The following is a 21,551-nucleotide window of genomic DNA, read 5'->3' on the forward strand; positions in this document are numbered from 1 at the left end:
TAGTTTTAAGCTATCTAAAATCAATGCACATGCTTAAACCACCATTCTTTTTCTGCACTATCATGAGTGTTAATGCATACTCACTTGAAGATCTCCCAGTAATGCCTTTTGCCTCCATCTCTGTTAGGCCTCAGCTTTGCATAGTGTGCAGGAGGTGCGTGTCTAAATGGTAAACGAAAGGGTCTGTCATTAGTCAACTGAATGCAATGTGTGTCTTTTAGACTCACCACAGTCAAGAGTTTTTGGATAGATATTCTAATACTCAATTAGCAATTTAACAATCTTGGACTAGTAACTGCTACTAATATGACCTGAAGCAATGTTCCCCAAGATTAATTTCAGATAACTCTTTGTTCATTTCTAAATCAGAACAGTAAGTGCTTCAATTGGTTGAATTGTATCTTGTAGGAATGGCATGCAAACCTTGAAAACTTTCACAAACCTCCAGTGTAACAAAAGTGCTGTAGACATGTCTGCTGGTTTGCAATTTACAGGATTGACATGGTTTGTGAGTAGACTGAGGTAACATAGGTTGGTGACGAGTACTGAACTGAATGTGTTTGCTGTGTAAGAAGACAGACTAATAAATTCACTGTTCAGTAGAAGATGAGTGTGGTTCTCTTTCAAACATCCATTTGATCTCTCACTATGGGAATCACCTCAGGTGTGACCGATCCAATCACACACCACATCTGTCAGTTGACATGAAAGTGATGTAGGAGTCCCAACTCCCTATATACACTACTGCTAGTGATCCTGCCTCATTCTCGTTCTCTTCCCTGTGAAGATCCTTTTTGGAAGCTATCCTCAACAGATCCTCTTGGTAGTGGTCACTAAACTTTTCACAAATAAGCCGTTTAGTTACGTCGCTGAACGCGGCTGCTTTATTTCAAGGAAATATTCCACAAATACACTGTGAAGGAGAATATTTTATGTCACAGAAATTCACCATTTTTAGGACAAGCTCGTCTTGCATAGAGTACCTGTTAAGGACTTCTCTAGACTGGAGGTGCACAATATGGAGGATTTGGGGATGTCCAACCCCCTCCAGTCGAACTGTCACCCTAATCAGCGTTCAGCCCTATCCTTCTCCTCCTCTTTACTGCCTCTCTTCTCTAAAAGATTTACCGCTCCTCTGCCCTGGTTGTTAGAGCTCTGAATGTCACCTTACTGCTCACAGTATATATCATGGAGGAGATGGGGAGGCAGATTGATGATGGTTCACCTGACACCTTGTGGAAAGAGATCTGCGTCATTAAAAATCTCAACCTGTGATCATCAAGGTGAGCAGCATGGGTCTGGCCGTGGTGGGCGTAAGAGCCCTGTGGTTGGGTTTAACAGGTTTATCAGATAGCCAAAAGCCCTTTTCAGGACCGCGATGACAAATATGCATTAGCAGTGTGACCTAAGCAAGAAGGATGGGGAAGCGTATGAAACGTGCCTCCCCAGGAAGCCTACTGCTAACCCCCCCAAACCATGCATCCAGGTTTTACCTCTACTTCGCCCAGTGCCCGAGATGTTGTTTCTCCCCTCTCCACCCACGGGGTTATACAAGAGATAGGTCAGAAGTTTCCACAAGCGTTCTCATTTTCCAAAAATAGAAGTTCTTTCAGTTTTCTGTGCATCCAGGCAGTGGGCCAAAGGCATGGACGTGTGTAAAAAGTAAAAAACAACACACGCAAAGACATCCGAATCTGAGTTGCAAGGACCAACTCCGCCACTAAATGTCACCGCAACACCATCTGTAAGTGGGAGCTGCAGCGGCCCGTTTAAAATGTTTACATTAAAAGCATTATACAATGTAATTTGTCCCAGAGACTGGTTCACTTCAGTAGATCTAAAGGGTGCTTACTTTCACATAAGTATTTATCAGGTGCACAGAAATTTCCTCAGGTCAGCCTACACATTTTTGAACTTTACATTCGGACTGGCACTAGCCCCAAGGATCTTTACCAAATGTGTTGAGGCTGCACTAGCACCGCTATGAAAACAGCGGGTCTCAGAGTGTCAGCATATATGAACGATCTCCTCCTCTGAGCTCCGTCATGGCGGCAGGCGGAGGTGAATACAAATATGCTTGTGTCTCACCGACAAAGCTTTGGTTTCAAAATAAATGAGACAAAAACCTGTCTAGGACCTATGCAGGAAATAATTTACCTAGGTCTCAGGCTGAACTGTATCAGATCTGTATTAGGCTTTTCTTTCAGAGATTCTTGGTTGTCTCCTTCCCTTACAGAAAATGAAGAGAGTCCCATTCAGACCATGTTTATGCCTGCTAGGGCTGATGGCCCCGGCAGTGTCTGCTACCCATTGGGACTGTTGCGAATGAGAGAGTTTTAGTGCTAGGGAGCGGGACAGCGCTTATGTTTACAGCGCTACCTCAACCACAAGGTAATAGTGTCATCACTTTGCTTGCATGCTCTTAGCCACTGGAGATGCACATTTTTTGAATCAGGAACCTCACTGGGAGCTGTTTCCCTGAGAAAAGTAGTGATGACGGATGCATCGTTGACAGGTTGGGGTTCTGTGTGCGAGGACAGGATAGCAAAAGGGAAATGGCCTGTCTCCCTGCGGAATGTGCACATAAACTTCCTGGAACTGTTAACGGTGTTTCTAGCATTGAAACATTACGTGCAGTTTCTTTGGAGTCACCACGTCTTGGTTATATAAAACAACATGATGGCGGTGGCACATATAAATCTCCAGGGGGAACACATTCTCCTCAACTTCACAGTCTAGCATGATAACTCATGTTTTGGGGAATGAAGCATTTTCATTCATTTATGGCGACTCATATCCCGGGAGTAATGAATGCAGGGGCGGATCTGTTGTGCATGAGAAATCCCCTGTACGGGGATTAGACTCCCCACCCTTGGGTGGTGGACCAGAGGTTTGGTCGGGCTGCCCTAGATCTCTTGCCCTCTTTTCTTTTCTCTGGTGAGAAATGGTGCACCTATAAGTGTGGATGCGTGAGCTTACCAGTGGCCAAATTTACTGCTTTACGCATTTCCTGCACTAAGTATAATTGTAGCGACTATAAAAAGAATAAGATTAAATGTGGTCACTCAGTAATACTGATCGCTCCGAACCGGCCAAGGAACTTGTGGCTGACAGAGATAGTCCAGCTTCAAAAACTATTAAACTCATTTTGACTGAGCCCTGGTGTTCTGGAATCTGACTAAACAAAAAGATTTGATGATGAAATAAAAAATTAACAATAAATAAAATGAGATCTACTGTAAAAACCAGGGTATTATGAAAGAAAAATGTTTTGAAAAAATGAGACACTTATTTGCACAGAAATCTATTACAAACCTGCTGCAACATGAAATGTGCAAAAATGCTGCATGCATTAATATGTGCTGAACAATCTGCATTAGTAGATACAGTAGTCACTATATATATATATATATACAGTGAGGAAAATAAGTATTTGAACACCCTGCTATTTTGCAAGTTCTCCCACTTAGAAATCATGGAGGGGTCTGAAATTGTCATCGTAGGTGCATGTCCACTGTGAGAGACATAATCTAAAAAAAAAAATCCAGAAATCACAATTTATGATTTTTTAACTATTTATTTGTATGATACAGCTGCAAATAAGTATTTGAACACCTGTCTATCAGCTAGAATTCTGACCCTCAAAGATCTGTTAGTCTGCCTTTAAAATGTCCACCTCCACTACATTTATTATCCTAAATTAGATGCACCTGTTTGAGGTTGTTAGCTGCATAAAGACACCTGTCCACCCCATACAACCAGTAAGAATCCAACTACTAACATGGCCAAGACCAAAGAGCTGTCCAAAGACACTAGAGACAAAATTGTACACCTCCACAAGGCTGGAAAGGGCTACGGGGAAATTGCCAAGCAGCTTGGTGAAAAAAGGTCCACTGTTGGAGCAATCATTAGAAAATGGAAGAAGCTAAACATGACTGTCAATCTCCCTCGGACTGGGGCTCCATGCAAGATCTCACCTCGTGGGGTCTCAATGATCCTAAGGAAGGTGAGAAATCAGCCCAGAACTACACGGGAGGAGCTGGTCAATGACCTGAAAAGAGCTGGGACCACCGTTTCCAAGGTTACTGTTGGTAATACACTAAGACGTCATGGTTTGAAATCATGCATGGCACGGAAGGTTCCCCTGCTTAAACCAGCACATGTCCAGGCACGTCTTAAGTTTGCCAATGACCATTTGGATGATCCAGAGGAGTCATGGGAGAAAGTCATGTGGTCAGATGAGACCAAAATAGAACTTTTGGGTCATAATTCCACTAAACGTGTTTGGAGGAAGAAGAATGATGAGTACCATCCCAAGAACACCATCCCTACTGTGAAGCATGGGAGTGGTAGCATCATGCTTTGGGGGTGTTTTTCTGCACATGGGACAGGGCGACTGCACTGTATTAAGGAGAGGATGACCGGGGCGATGTATTGCGAGATTTTGGGGAACAACCTCCTTCCCTCAGTTAGAGCATTGAAGATGGGTCGAGGTTGGGTCTTCCAACATGACAATGACCCGAAGCACACAGCCAGGATAATTAAGGAGTGGCTCTGTAAGAAGCATATCAAGGTTCTGGCATGGCCCAGCCAGTCTCCAGACCTAAACCCAATAGAGAATCTTTGGAGGGAGCTCAAACTCCGTGTTTCTCAGCGACAGGCCAGAAACCTGACTGATCTACAGAAGATCTGTGTGGAGGAGTGGGCCAAAATCCCTCCTCCAGTGTGTGCAAACCTGGTGAAAAACTACAGGAAATGTTTGACCTCTGTAATTGCAAACAAAGGCTACTGTACCAAATATTAACATTGACTTTCTCAGGTGTTCAAATACTTATTTGCAGCTGTATCATACAAATAAATAGTTTGAAAATCATACATTGTGATTTCTGGATTTTTTTTTTTTAGATTATGTCTCTCACAGTGGACATGCACCTACGATGACAATTTCAGACCCCTCCATGATTTCTAAGTGGGAGAACTTGCAAAATAGCAGGGTGTTCAAATACTTATTTTCCTCAATGTATATATATATATATATATATATATATATATATATATATATATATATATATATATATATATAGTGACTACTGTATCTACTAATGCAGATTGTTCAGCACATATTAATGCATGCAGCATTTTTGCACATTTCATGTTGCAGCAGGTTTGTAATAGAATACATAATGTGAGTGTGTGCGTGTGTGTGCGTGTGTGTGCATGCGTGTATTCATGAGTGGTGAAAAAGCTTAAACATCATATAATTCATGCCATAGTTCACATAAACAACTAATCAGATAATAATTCTAATGCATGTTATAAGGGAAAATGTGTGCAAAATATTGTTGTAGTGTCAGAGGAATCCTGGTTAATCATGTATATGTAAATTTGAATGATGGGTTAAACCTAAAGAAACAAAATGTAAGTATTGCAGTGTATACACAATTGCATTAGTCTGCAAAAAAGTTTAGTTTTGCTTCCTATAACATACTATACTTTGTCACATGTACTTTGAAAAAGCATACATACATTTTCACAAAACCAAACAAAAAAAATAAATAGCATCAGTTTTCTGTAATGATCAAGCAATTAAAATATTGAGTCTGTTTACAGTAACAGCTGCAAAAAGGTCTGAAACTTGGTCTGAAAATTAGGCACATTTAATATTTTAGTGTTTTGTAAACAGAATGCTACAGCTTTACTGGCAGTTGTGATTATTGCTAAATATTTCAAATTCCTGAAATATGAAATTTTCAGAAGGCCCATTATTCCCAGCACTATATACAACTCTAGTTACACATATAACGTGTTTAGTTTAGTTTTTAGTTTGTTTTTTTGGGTTTTTTTTTTTGGTTTTTCAAGGCAAATATAAAAAATAAATAAATGTTGTTTCATATAAATTCGGACTTGCATTCCTGTGTCTATAAATACATAAACACACGAAAATCTCTCTCTCTCTCTCTCTCTCTCTCTCTCTCTCTCTCTCTCTCTCTCTCTCTCTCTCTCTCTCTCTCTCTCTCTCTCTCTCTCTCTCATTATCTTCTTTACAACACACTCCCTCTTTCCCTAGAAGAGTCTCCTCCTATTTGTAAAGGTACTCAGTCCATGTGACACCTTTAGCACTTGCAGTTTTAGAAACGCAGCATATACAAAAGGATCTTTGTAAAAAAGAAAAAAAAAAAAAAAAAAATTGGATTTGGATTATATATATATATATAGGTGTCTTGTTTCATATCAGCTCACTGGACTATTGTAGATTCAGGTAAACAATTCTCATTTTGTAAAACTGCTATTATACTCTTTTATGCTGTTTTTATAATCAGAGCCTTGTTTAGACATTATACTATACATGCTAAATGTACAGAAAACATTTTTTGGATAAAATAATTAGGATAATATTGATATTTAGAATGCTATTGAACTGCTCTCAAGCCTAGAAATTTCAGGATCAGTATTCACTATTTTGTGGTAGGACATAGAAATATGCAAATCTTACCACAAAATTGCAGTGATTACTCACTCTGACATATCCAGGCTTGAGAGCAGGTGGTGATCACAAAATATTTAATCCAGCAGAATGGAAATTAGGCTTTTCACAGCATATTTTGGGTGAACTGAAAAGAAAAAGTATATTTTTTTCATCTTTCTTTTGCTTGCAGGTTTTTGAAAGGCTCATGTGAAAATGTTTTTATCATCAACCAATCTTCTCTAATCTAGGCTTTTGATAAAGCTGAAGTTTTGCAGCTTTATTGTGTGTAACTTTGAACTAAGCAGGATGTATGGATTTGGTGACTCCGTAGTGACTTTTCCAGTTCCTCAGAATTCCCAGACTGTCCTGGGTTTAGCCTCTAGCCTCCTGCAAGAAGACATTTTGCCCCATTCCACCCGAAGTAACTTCCAGATTATTGACTCTAAATCTTTCTGGCACTTACACAAGCTGTGTCCCCCAAGACACTTTGTCCTGGTGGAGGTTTTACGCCCACTGCCCCGCATTATAAAACATAAGCCCAGCTCAATAGTTTTCTCAGCCAGAAATGAATCAGAACAGTATGATGAGCGTATCAAACCTGAACACATACGCTTAAATTACAAGAGTTCAGATGAAGGTTCGTCCACAGGACAGGTTGTTGATGATAATAACAGTGATGGTGATGTTTGTGCCATTTTCCCTGAGCTGCAAAGACAGTTTATCATCAGCCAGAAACGCAAAAGTATGCACAAAGCTAATTTTAAGAAAAGAAGATCAAGAAAGGAACAAGAGCCTTTATCCACTGGTACAGAAACAAAACAAGAGACAAGAAGTACAGAGGTTATGGAAGGTATCACATTCATTGAAGAACAGGTGAGAATATTTACACTTCAAATACATTTAATTAAAATTATTTTTGGTAACAATTTCTTTCCTGTGATATAAAAACTTACATCCAGTACAGCTCAACTCCAGCATTAATTTAACAAAATACAAGCAAAAATTTGAACAAAACTATTTAGACATACTAACTAAAGTAGTCTAAAATTTTGTACATGATCTAGATATTAAGCAAGTTACTAAATGATAAGTTATGTGGCAAATGCAGTTCCGCGATAAACCGGGGTCACGAGATTCGAACCCAAATAAAGCAGGGGATTACTGTACTAAAATAAGCATTATATTTTGTAGCCCAACTGTACCTGGTTATTAAAACTCCATGTAGGTAAACTTGTTTAATTTTGAGACTTTTATCATTTCGATCTTGAGCTTTTTTTTGATTAAATGGATTAAATGTTCTATATTTTTCGTTGGGAGTGACGAGGATGGACAGGATTAGATTCGAGTTTATTAGAAGGACAGCACGCATGTAGGACGTTTTGGGGACAAAGTGAGAGAGGCCTGATTGACATGGTTTAGACATGTGCAGAGGAGGGACATGGGGTATATCAGGAGACGCATGATCCGCTGTGGCGACCCCTAATGGGAGAAACCGAAAGAAGAAGAAGAAACTTCTCTATAGCCAGACCATAATTTTACTGTACCACAAGAGGGCGCTATACACATTTCTGTGCCTGATCCCGACTGTTATGTGTACAGTTAGGACAGAAATTGGTCATGACATGGCATCAACCTGTGCCATCGCAAAGACTTAAATATATTAAGCGTGCATCAAGTTTAAAAAATAACATTATAGTTAATACATTGCATTATTAAGTACAGAGGTTGATAGAGGACAGGGTAGTATAGAGACAGATGATATGCTCTGGCGACCCCCGATGGGAGCAGCCGGAAAAAGAAGAAGTAGAAGAAAAAGAAGAAGGAGGTTTTAATGTTCTATATTTGTTTAAAAGTTCAAATGAAATAGGCTATTTTGTTATTTGAACGAATTCTATTCTATGTGCTCCAATTCAGGACTTGTCTTTGAGCACTTTCACCCCTCCATAACAATAAGCAATAAGGTTCTGGTCTATATCATTGGGGTGGTAAACCTCCTCCTTGGAAGACCAAGGAGGAAGTTTATAGATGTGGTGATGGAAGACATGCAGTCAGTTGGTTTGAAAGAGGCAGATGTAGAGGACAGGGGGTCATGGAGACGAATGATCCGCTGTGGCGACCCCTAATGGGATCAGCCGAAAGAAGAAGAAGAAACTGCTCTATAGCCAGACCATCATCTTACTGTACCACCTGAGGGCGCTATAAACGTGCAGCGAGTTTAATACATTGCATTATTGTTAATACATTGCATTATTTGATTACAGAGGTTGATATAAACTGTTTATAAAATTTGTTTTACCTAATTTAATAAAATATTGGGATGCTCTGTTATATTTAAATGCAACTATTTGCAAATTTCATAAACCAATAATTTCTATTTACAATAGAACCTAGAACACTAAGCAAATGTACGGGTACAATTTTATGGAATAAATAAGGTAATTTTTAATTTATTTTATTTGAACATGTCACACCAATCTGTGAAGAAAGTGCAGCACTAAATGTCTTTATATAAATATATAAATATATCACTAAATATAATTTCAAGGCTTTGAATATCTCATTATCTGCAGCACTAAATAGCAACAAAAACTGGCAAAATCTCTGATAACGAGGAACAAAGACGAAAATCAGATTAAAGTGGAAACTGTTCTGTCGAAAGACAATTCATAATTTGACATTTTCTTTAGAGACACTATCTAGAGTCTCTTTAGCCACACACTCCAAACAAAAGAGAAGATGGTTATCAGTGCTCACTTCAAAAGCCTCAAGATGTCTGATGGTGTGGAGGTGCATTAATGCCTATGGAGTTGATGGCTTTCACATCAGGAAACTCGCCACCAATGCTTAAAAGGAATGTTTACATGTACAGGTTTTGCATATGCATATATCCTGATGATGTCTATTTCATGAAAAACCTTGTATATTTTTTACAAGACAATGGATATTGCATCTATTACAACAAGAAGAATCATGGATTCATAGTAGAAGAGTCTGGGTACTAAAGTGACATGCCTACAGACCTTTCAACAATTGTAAACGTGGTGAATTCTGTTTTTTATTAATATTTTACACAGCATCCCAGCTTTTTTTGGATTTAGATTAGATATATATATATACATACAGTGAGGAAAATAAGTATTTAAACACCCTGCTATTTTGCAAGTTCTCCCACTTAGAAATCATAGAGGGGTCTGAAATTGTCATGGTAGGTGCATGTCCACTGGGAGAGACATAATCTAAAAAAAAAATCTAGAAATCACAATATATGATTTTTAAACTATTTATTTGTATGATAAAGCGTCAAATAAGTATTTGAACACCTGTCTATCAGCTAGAATTCTGACCCTCAAAGACCTGTTAGTCTGCCTTTAAAATGTCCACCTCCACTACATTTATTATCCTAAATTAGATGCACCTGTTTGAGGTCGTTAGCTGCATAAAGACACCTGTCCACCCCATACAATCAGTAAGAATCCAACTACTAACATGGCCAAGACCAAAGAGCTGTCCAAAGACACTAGAGACAAAATTGTACACCTCCACAAGGCTGGAAAGGGCTACGGGGAAATTGCCAAGCAGCTTGGTGAAAAAAGGTCCACTGTTGGAGCAATCATTAGAAAATGGAAGAAGCTAAACATGACTGTCAATCTCCCTCGGACTGGGGCTCCATGCAAGATCTCACCTCGTGGGGTCTCAATGATCCTAAGGAAGGTGAGAAATCAGCCCAGAACTACACGGGAGGAGCTGGTCAATGACCTGAAAAGAGCTGGGACAACCGTTTCCAAGGTTACTGTTGGTAATACACTAAGACGTCATGATTTGAAATCATGCATTGCACGGAAGGTTCCCCTGCTTAAACCAGCACATGTCCAGGCATGTCTAAAGTTTGCCAATGACCATTTGGATGATCCAGAGGAGTCATGGGAGAAAGTCATGTGGTCAGATGAGACCAAAATAGAACTTTTGGATCATAATTCCACTAAACGTGTTTGGAGGAAGAAGAATGATGAGTACCATCCCAAGAACACCATCCCTACTGTGAAGCATGGGGGTGGTAGCATCATGCTTTGGGGGTGTTTTTCTGCACATGGGACAGGGCGACTGCACTGTATTAAGGAGAGGATGACCGGGGCCATGTATTGCGAGATTTTGGGGAATAACCTCCTTCCCGCAGTTAGAGCATTGAAGATGGGTCAAGGTTGGGTCTTCCAACATGACAATGACCCGAAGCACACAGCCAGGATAACCAAAGAGTGGCTCTGTAAGAAGCATATCAAGGTTCTGGCATGGCCTAGCCAGTCTCCAGACCTAAACCCAATAGAGAATCTTTGGAGGGAGCTCAAACTCCGTGTTTCTCAGCGACAGTCCAGAAACCTGACTGATCTAGAGAAGATCTGTGTGGAGGAGTGGGCCAAAATCCCCCCTGCAGTGTGTGCAAACCTGGTGAAAAACTACAGGAAACGTTTGACCTCTGTAACTGCAAACAAAGACTACTGTACCAAATATTAACATTGACTTTTTCAGGTGTTCAAATACTTATTTGCAGCTGTATCATACAAATAAATAGTTAAAAAATCATATGTGATTTCTGTTTTTTTTTTTTTTAGATTATGTCTCTCACAGTGGACATGCACCTACGATGACAATTTCAGACCCCTCCATGATTTCTAAGTGGGAGAACTTGCAAAATAGCAGGGTGTTCAAATACTTATTTTCCTCACTGTATCTAATATAGTTACAGTTATAGTTGCATGCTCATAATATAGTTTCATGATGCACCAAATGTTTCCACATTTTGAAAGGTCTGGACTGGACAGTTTCCAAAGATAATTTAAAACTTTAATATTAATATATATATATATATATATATATATATAGAACTTTCTTTTCGGCTTCTCCCGTTAGGGGTCGCCACAGCGGATCCTCCGCACGTTTGATTTGGCACATGTTTTACGCTGGATGCCCTTCCTAACGCAACCCTCCCCAATTTATCCGGGCTTGGGACCGGCACTAAGAGTGGCTGGGGATGGTTCCCTGACCGGGATATATATATATATATATATATATATATATATATATATATATATATATATATATATATATATATATATATATATATATATATATATATGTCAGGCTGCAGACGCGGAAGCCGATATAGTCCGATCATTGTCCTTTTATTTCAACAACCGTACAACACAAAAACACTCATAAGCCGTTGAAAACAACAAACAAAGACATCCGCTCGATACGCGTTGTCCGCTATGAGTTCGAATGTCCCAAGCATAATCCATAAAGCCTTCGGCAATGAGTAATCCAAGTCGGAAGTGGAATTCGCATATACAGCCGCCGGTCGAGCAGCCACGCGATTGTCCAGCTTGACAATATAACGACCGACAGCCTGTGACTCAAGAACGTGAGTTTATGTAGTCTGATCTTTCATGAGCCACAGCTGTCGGTAATCTTGGGAAGCAGCGTGACTGCTATCGAGGGGGGCGTGGCAGGGTGAATCCCTGACAGCTACAGACGGGGGCGTGGCAGGGTGAATCCCTGACAGCTACAGAGGGGGGCGTGGCAGGGTGAATCCCTGACAATATATATATATATATATATATATATATATATATATATATATATATATATATATATATATATATATATATATATATATATATATATATATATATATATATATATATAACCCGGTTATTATATGGAACCCGGTTATGTCGATGTCCTAGGGAGACACCAAAAAGCATCGAGATAACCGATGATCAAGATAAACAAAAATCAATATGGCGGCAATATATTAATTTACTTTATGTACATGGTGTGCGTTAATAAATGAGAATGTGCATGCATGTGTTTTTGGAGGGCTTTTTTACACAACAGCTTTGTTGTTTTTGTTTGATGAAGGCATGCTATAAAAATGTACATACATGTTTGTTAACTGTCAGGAATTCACCTGCCACGCCCCCTTTGGCAGGTGCTTTCTCGGCAGTATCATTTTATATCATGTTTTGTTAATCAAATGCAAGTTTTTGGAGTCATTGTGACATTGGATATGAAATATTTTGTTTTCTTGGTTTTTAAAATCATAAGTCTTTATATAATTTATAATGCCCCCTTTGGACTTATTCTAATAAACACACCAATCAACATAGCTGTATTGCTAGATCTATTTTAAATCATTGGTCAGATCTTGAGAGTTTATTTTACCACTTAATTTGCTCCAAAGTACTACTCTTCTACAAAACTAAACCACGCTTTGGTTTAAACCACAATTTTAATAAGTCTTTATATGTAAGGGAAGGTCACACTAAATACCTTCCCTTACACTTGCAGGAACCTGAGTCTTGTAAACTAAAATGGGATTGGAGGCTAATTAATGTCATCGCTTGTAAAAATGACTACCGTGAAAAAGGTCTATTACACTAGGTTTGGGTAAGACATTCTTGAGTAGAGACGTGTGGTATGACTTTAATTCAGTTGAAGCCTGATAATAAGACATCCTTCTATTTAAAATGCTAAAGATTACAGAATTTTACAAACATAAAATTATACTTATGCTTTTATAATGAAATGTGAAGAATCAGGAAAGGTCAAGGGCAAAAAAAAGTTTTTCTTTTTGAAAGACCAAAAAAAAGGTGGAAGGGTAGCAGCCAAGAAACCACTTTCCCAAAAGGGAAATGAGATGGAAAGGCTAAGATATGCTAATGAATCAGTGGATAAATACAATCAAGAGTATTTAGGAGGGAGGAATCTATCTTTGGAATTTTTGGATCTAACTGTTGACAATATGTAAGAAGTTTATTGGAAGAGAGATGAAAGTATGAGTGGTTGCAGCCTTTAGTAAAACATAGTGGATGGGTCTGTCCGGGTTTGGGGCTGCATTTTGTGGTATATTGTCCAATCAAATGGGATAATACATATTGGAAAGTTTTTTTGTTTTTTTTACATTTCAACCTTGCCAGAAGCCATATACTTGGCTCATGTTTTCTTGAAAATGGATATTGTCTGAATGTGGGTACAGATTGATAAATTACTTACTATAAATCATTAGAATTGTTGTTTAAACCAAAGTGTGGTTTAGTTTTGTAGAAGAGTAGTACTTTGGGTCAAATTAAGTTGTGGTAAAATAAACTCTCAAGATCTGACCAATGATTGAGAATAGATCTAGCAATACAGCTATGTTAATTGGTGTGTTTATTAGAATAAGCCCAAAGGGGGCATTATAAATTATATAAAGACTTAGGATTTTAAAAACCAAGAAAACAGAATCAAATATTTGATATCCAATGTCACAATGACTCCAAAAAATTTGATTAAAAAAAATGATATAAAATGATACTGTTTTTGAATTGTTCATTAGCGTCCTTCATGGTAATATTAAATTCATAGAATTCATATAATAAAAGATGTGTATTTTTCATATATCATATCAGTATGCAGTTAGCATAGTTATAATATCTTATTTTTTCTAAAGCATCATTTAACAAAACACGTGCATTATCGGTATACTCATTCACACAACCGTCCTTTACATTATACATTTTCTGTCCAAATTACAACCATTCAGCTTCCATATCTGAATTGCAAATAATGAATATAATTTATCTCAAATATGCAAAATGTTGAACCCTAAAGAAACTTGGTGCCAAGTAGCCTCATCATGTGTGCTTAAAAATACTGGTACTAGAACATTATGATTTGTTTTGGTGGAAAAACCTCAAGATTTGTTCCTTTTTTTTTCTGACCATGGGCTGAGGCTAAATTTAAAACTGGCCCACTGCATTTTAGGTGGAGCATCAGTCCTTTGCTTGTTCAGTAACTTGAGCTTCGACTGACCAGATTCCAGAGGAGTTCCATGAGTCAGGATATAGACTTTACAACGTTTCTTCAGACTTAGAAAGATCATTGTTCTTGATCATTCTTCCCTTCATTTTTTGAGAATCTCTGTTTTAGTCCTATCTAACTGCTTTCGCTTCCTGCAGTAGTGGCACTTCCAAAATGTCATTACTGTGGAAAAAGAGATGTAGGAAGAATGCGAGATATTTTGTCCACAGGTTCTATAGAGTCATTTGTAACAGTGGACATGTGCATGCTCAGCAATTCAGACCTTCTAGTGGAGAAACAGAAGACATTTTTTGCCAGGCTGGGGTCCTCTTGGACCCTGAATGAAGGTCTTACCCACACAGTGTTGTCTTTGAGCAGCTTCTAGTTAAAATAAAAAAATTCCCCAAATCACCAGCCTAAGTAATGGCAACAATTATGAGCAAAGAGCCCCCATTTATCGCCTGACAACTGGGCTTTTGCGTTTACGACTCCAGATTTGCAGGCACTAAACACAGTGCAAGTGTTTGTTTGGGAGGTGAAGAGCTATTTTTACCTACTGGAAGCTGGGAGAAAGCAAAGGATGCATGGAATTTCTTCAGCTATGAAAAGCACAAAGTCAAACTCACACACTGACACACAGACAGACCCACCCAGTTAAGTACTGATACATGCAGAATACACACTCCCACAAAACAGTGAAGTGCTTTTATCATTCATAAAATCATGATAAATCTCTGGATTAATTTAAATATCCCTTGGACAAATATAAAACAAAATATTTCTCTTCCTAAGTATCTTAACTAAGTTTTAATCCCAGTCTACTTGAATTTGATGTCAAATGAGCTTCACAAAAATGTCCAGCATGCATTGATATCAGCTCATTTATTCTGGGCATATCATGTCTTGCTTAAGTCACATGCATTGGTTTAGAATGTGCTTTGACACAACAAACCATTTATGCCATCAAAATTATAATTGCGATTTTGAAGTGTTGGTAGGTGCCTAACCATAAGGGGGGAAAAAATCTAAAAGTTATTACCTACATGTTCTTTTCTTAGATAGCACTGAGATAAATTGGAATGAGAGGAAGACATAAACATGAGATGTCTACAGGAACAAATATGTAAATAGAGTCCTGACACCAGTTCAGCATTTTTATCAGCCAGTCAGCAAATGGAACAGGAGCTGCTTTACTCTTTTCCAATTAAAATGATCTTGGTTATTCATTAATTAAAAGTAATTGTATTTAAAAAATACCTCTTTTTATTTTGTATGATGAAAACAATGGTTTTAGTTCATTTTACTTGGCAGTTTGTTTCATCTGGCATCCAGCTGAAAGCTTTGCTATTTATTTGTATAGCTACTGTGACTAAACAGTTGAATTCTAAATGAGAGTTTTCTGATGCTCCAAAAAAAATATTAAACCACAAGCATCTTTACTACTGTAGTTAGCATTAGATGTAGGGCTGTCTGTCCTCTGGTGGGAAGTGGTCTGGGATAATTTGCATTATCATTGCTTTGAACAATCTACATCTAATCAAAGTACATTTTAGAGAATCTGTTTACTTAAGGTAGAGGACTGAGAAATCAAACGGCATTAATATTGTTCAATCCAACTAAATTAGGGGTTAAACAACTAAATATAAAATATATATAATAATAAATAAATAATACTGCTTTTACAGTGGTTCATAATTCTTTTTAACCCATCTCTTACAAGAAACTAATTTGTTAAAAGGTTTTACTGCTGACATAGACAGCATTTTGCTGTATTATCAAAAACAAAAAAAGAACTGGCTTTCTTTTAATGACATGAGGACATTATTTCCATATTTATTATGCAAATAAATTATATGCTTTTATTTAAAACATTTTATAATTTTTATGCTGACCATCAAAATCATTATATCACTGAAAATAAGGAATAGAAACAATTAAAATAAAATGGGATATTGAGAAAAAACACTTACTACTCACAACTTTAAGTACTGAAATAAAAAAATGCCTCAGATGCCTCTAGCATGTACTAAGGCTTCATCAACTAACAAGAACTTTTCTTGGTGCTCTGAAAGTATGAGTGTCAGTGTAAGGGCACTCAGGCTGGACCTGTTCCCAGCCAGACATTCCTCCAGAGCTAAGAGAGAACTCAGGATACAGGCAGGCATTGTAAAGAGGGTTAGGGGTGCTCAGGCTGGGTGACAAACACTTAAGAGGAACTTACTTTATAAAGCATGTTTGTAACGCCTCTGCCACCCCTAAAACCTTCCATGCTACAGTAATAGCAAGCTTACATCATTCTCTATATGTGCTTTATTGGAACAGAGAACAAAAGCGGTCATTGATGAAGATGTTTCCTCCTGCCTCTGCAGTGCTTGGTGGCATTTGTGTCTGGGTACACTGCAGTACACATCAGGGTCAACACAACCGCACAACACAATGACTATAGAAAAATATCCAAAGGGAGGGAATCATTTACAATTGTGGTTTGTCAGGGAGTCACAGAAATAAGAAAGATTTTAGTTAGATTTTTTTCTTCTCTTATCATGTCTAAATGAAGAATGATTCAGAAAAGACTGTGCCCATTTTTGTTGCTTTTACTGAAGTCCTTTTCCAAAGCCACTGACCAACAGCAGAATCTTTGTTCAGTGTGACAGCGGGAATTACCCAGCTTGGGGAGATTTCTATTCAAACCTATTGACATATTTGTTCCTGGAAGGCTGCTAAAACCTCAAGGCCAGTTGTAATTGGTATTGTAGCTTCAATCCATAGATCATCTGCAGTTCCAAACAGAGTGGAATATCCCTTTGTCTTGAGTAAAGAGGACATGTATTATCTGGGTCACTGTAAGGTAAGCTGAAATCACTGATGTGCTTATTTATTTAAAGGGTACCTTCTTGCAAAGTAATTTATAATATATTTCAATGTACAGCTGTAGTGTCATTAAAAAAATATAAACACAATGCAAATCCCATTTGTCATGTTTGAAATTACTTCTGTGTTCTTTTGACTTTAAAATTTTAGCTGAAATCATTAAGGCTTGTAGACGCTACTTAACTCCCTCATATGTTTTTGATATTTATTTTGAAAAGGGTGAGTGGATATCAACAAGTTAATAGTTAAAGTTCAGACGTTTTTGTGCTATAGTTTAAATGAGTCTGTATACACAATAAAATAACCTTGCTTTGGTTTAACCATTAGTATATGTCATGTTTATTGTGCTTGTCTGATTAGTTTATTTTTTATTCGTTTCTCCTGAGGAATAACATTTCTCAGTACATCAGCTATTCTACTACTTTTCTGTATTCTGTGATAAGGACAGTGTGAAACTATCCAGAAGACCTTGAAAACTTGCTTTGATGGAGAGACACAATCGCTCCCATGTTTACATATATCCCAGTGTCCATGAATCACTCTTTCCCATGTCATTACCCTTGTTTGATTTGTCAGCTGGTACGCAGTTGCATCAGTGCACAGGTTTTTTTTAAATTATTTGTACATGTGTGTGTGTGTGTGTATATATATATCAAATCAAATCAAAATAAATGTATATATATATATATATATATATATATATATATATATATATATATATATATATATATATATATGTGTGTGTGTGTGTGTGTGTGTGTGTGTGTGTGTGTGTGTGTGTGTATATATATCAAATCAAATCAAAATAATTTTTATATATATATATATATATATATATATATATATATATATATATATATATATATATATATATATATATATATATATATATGTGTGTGTGTGTGTGTGTGTGTGTGTGTGTGTGTGTGTGTGTGTGTATTTATATATATATATATATATATATATATATATATATATATATATGTATATATATTTAATGCTTTGTTTCTCTTTAGTTAATTAATTAATAAATTATGTCTTTATACGGAAGGGTTCAAATCTGATATTTCTCAACAAATAGATAGAGAATATCTTGGAATACACACAGACACTTAAGTAGTAAGTAATAGTCAATTAATTAATAGTCATGCTTCATGCTGTTTTTCATGAATACCAAAGAAAGACCTTGCTATCATTTCAAACTAAAAAATAATTAAACCATATACATTAAACTGTTTGTATCAGTCTGGTCTCTGAGAGGTTGCATGAATTTACAATCTGGGATAAAATAATTAAATAAGCCCTGATTCAATTTCTTGACAAATATATTCTCCTAAATATATTTGCTTTAATACATAGGTAAACGGTCATTGTTGTGTACATGTTCACAATGTAATGTGAAATGTAATATTTGTATATCTAATATACAGTTTATAATCCATTATATGATCTATATTTCTATAACTGCTGTTTCCTTTTCTGTCTGCCAAGAACAAAAAGCTGAGGCTGCAATGGCATAGACACTCCACAAGACAAAACAAAAAAAGTCCAGTTTCATTAACAGTTCAGGAAGGAAGAAGTGGTAAAATGGTGTGGGAATTGTTATCTTGACACACTTTCAATTTCTTAATCCCATCCATAGTATTGTTGATGACCTAATAGAATTTTTTATTGACCACATTCTAGCCATCTTTTCCAGCATGATAATGTTGGAAACTGGTTTCATAGACATAACAATGAGTTCATTTTTCTTTAGTATTCTTCCCAGGCACCAGGTATATGTTGGAAATTACATTCATGGACAATAAATGCTAAAATGTTTCATTTTGCAGAATCCATGAAACAAAGCACTGATTCTCTTTTGGGTGCAAAGGAAGAGTTCCTTCCCAGTATTAGTATAGTGTTCCAAATTAAGTGCTTAATGAGTGTATAACATTGCCCAGGAATTACAAAGATATATGCAGTAGAAAATGTGTTTGATTTCAGTCAACCTGCCGTATACTCTAGCTCCCTCTTCTAAGGGAAACATTTTAACTGCAACATACAAATTCGATTTGGCTTCTATTTATAATCCAAGAAAAAAATACATTATGGATAATAATCTTTATTGGTTTTAGGTGAAAGTAACAGAGCTAAAATGAATCTTGAGAAAATGCTGGCATCTTAGTGTTTCAGTTTCTAAGAAATGGATTAAAGTAAAAGAAAACCTCAAGGTCAAGTGTCTAGGCTACTCTCATTAAAGTGCAGTTGAGTCATTTCCTCTGTTTTCAGAGGGATCAGCTGCAAATTTGAAATTTCTGGAAAGTCTGCAGTATGAGGCATTGTTTGGAACTTGGGGATTTTGAGTGTCTTAGTGGGTCATAAGGATGATAATGAGGGATGGTTAATCTATGTTTGCCTTCAACAAACCTCAGGAAAATGACAAGGGATTACCAAAATTGTAACTTCAAATAAAATCCAATCACATTATCTTATTGAATTATTATTGTTCTAAACATGACTTTAAAACTTTGTTTTTTCAAGTGTGTTTTTTATATTATACAGTATAGTATCTGTAAGACATTGCATCAAAACCAGTAAAAAATTGTTAGAATGTATTTACTTTCAAAGACATCCATATACACATGCCTATGTACACCAATCAGGCATAGCATCACTGACAGGTGAAGTGAATAACACTGATTATCTCTTCATTATTGCACCTGTTAGTGGGGGGTATATTGGCAGCAAATGAGCATTTTGTCCTTAAAGTTGATGTGTTAGAAGCAGGAAAAATAGGCAAACTTAAGGATTTGAGATGGCTAGATGACTGTGTCAGGACATCTCCAAAACTGTAGCTCTTGTGGGGTGTTTCCAGTCTGCAGTGGTTAGTATCTAGCAATAGTGGTCCAAGGAAGGAACAGTGGTGAACCAGTGACAGGGTAATGTGTAACCAAGGCTAATTGATGCACGTTGAGAGCGAAGACTGGCCTGTGTGGTGTGGTCCAATCCAACAAACAAACTACTGTAAGTCAAATGTGCTGAAGAAGTTAATGCTGTTTATGCGCGATGGGTCAGAACTGTTTTGGTAGCAAAAGGGGGACCAATACAATAATAGGCAATCGGTCATAATGTAATGCCTGATCAGTGGCCATAATGTTAAGCCTGGTTGTTGTATGTCTATTAGGGATGTAACGGTACAGAAAATTCACAGTTTGGTATGTACCATGGTTTTTAAGTCACGGTTCAGTTCATTTTTTATACAGTTAGGGAGAAATAATGCAATTATTCTTATAAAAGCAGAAATTTAAAATAAAATGCCTGCTTCGTCAAATAATATATAAAATTATATTTTATAATATTTTACTAAAAATGTATAGAATAAATCAAATTAATGCAATCCAATTTTATTATATTGATTACATTTAGTAATTAATTAAATTGGCACAAATTAAAGAGAAAATGTAATTAAATAGTTTACATATGTTAGACCTCATTTGTGTGTGTGTGTGTGTGTGTGTGTGTGTGTGTGTGTGTGTGTGTGTGTGTGTGTGTGTGTTTTACATTTAATTTTCTAAAGATATGTTCTACTTAACTGTTCTACTTATTTCAGCATTCTTAAACAAATTGCTCCATTCTTTCCATCCTTTATTCATTCACACCCTTGATATCGACATAAAACACGAAAAGATTTATAGTGCTAGTGTTAGCTTGACTTAGCTTCAGTTTATTGAGGTTTGCAGACATTTTTATGCACAGCCCTTTTAAGGTCTATTGCAACACATTGATTCTGTTAATTTTCAGCAATTCTTTTTTTTAAAATTGCTGCTGTGCTTGGGGTCATTATGGTGTTGCATGACCCAATTTTAGCTAAACTTCAGCTGTTGGATTAAAGAGGAGTTCATGGTCAACTCAGTGACTGCAAGATGCCCTAATCATCACCTATCCACCACTTTACTTGACAGCTGCTATGAGCAAGCGATACTTCAAAGCAAGCCATTTTTTTTTAGTTAACTTTAACATACTTTCACATTTAACATGCTAACTGTGGTCTGTAGTGTGTTGTGTATAACTTATATATATATATATATATATATATATATATATATATATATATATATATATATATATATATATATATATATATATATATACACATTGAGGAAAATAAGTATTTGAACACCCTGCTATTTTGCAAGTTCTCCCACTTAGAAATCATGGAGGGGTCTGAAATTGTCATCGTAGGTGCATGTCCACTGTAAGAGACATAATCTAAAAAAAAAAATCCAGAAATCACAATATATGATTTTTAAACTATTTATTTGTATGGTACAGCTGCAAATAAGTATTTGAACACCTGAGAAAGTTAATGTTAATATTTGGTACAGTAGCCTTTGTT

At 36.8% G+C, this 21,551-nt stretch overlaps 1 protein-coding gene across 2 annotated transcripts in view; it reads left to right on the plus strand.

The window, feature by feature from the left end:
• The first annotated feature begins 6,757 nt into the window (after nucleotides 1–6,757).
• The window catches only part of stard13a (StAR related lipid transfer domain containing 13a), an 87,265-nt gene continuing 72,471 nt past the window's right edge, over nucleotides 6,758–21,551 (plus strand). Inside the window, exon 1 of one of the 2 annotated variants that reach the window (XM_083569031.1) lies at nucleotides 6,758–7,339. In XM_083569031.1, coding sequence (XP_083425157.1) covers nucleotides 6,773–7,339 — 567 coding nt within the window. In that variant the 5' untranslated portion in view covers nucleotides 6,758–6,772. Of the gene's footprint in view, nucleotides 7,340–16,713; nucleotides 17,151–21,551 lie in introns of those variants that run through there. The other variant, XM_083569034.1, reaches the window with a different exon arrangement.

Source organism: Silurus aristotelis (genome assembly GCF_946808225.1).
Source record: "Silurus aristotelis genome assembly, chromosome: 18".
Lineage (NCBI taxonomy): Eukaryota > Metazoa > Chordata > Actinopteri > Siluriformes > Siluridae > Silurus > Silurus aristotelis.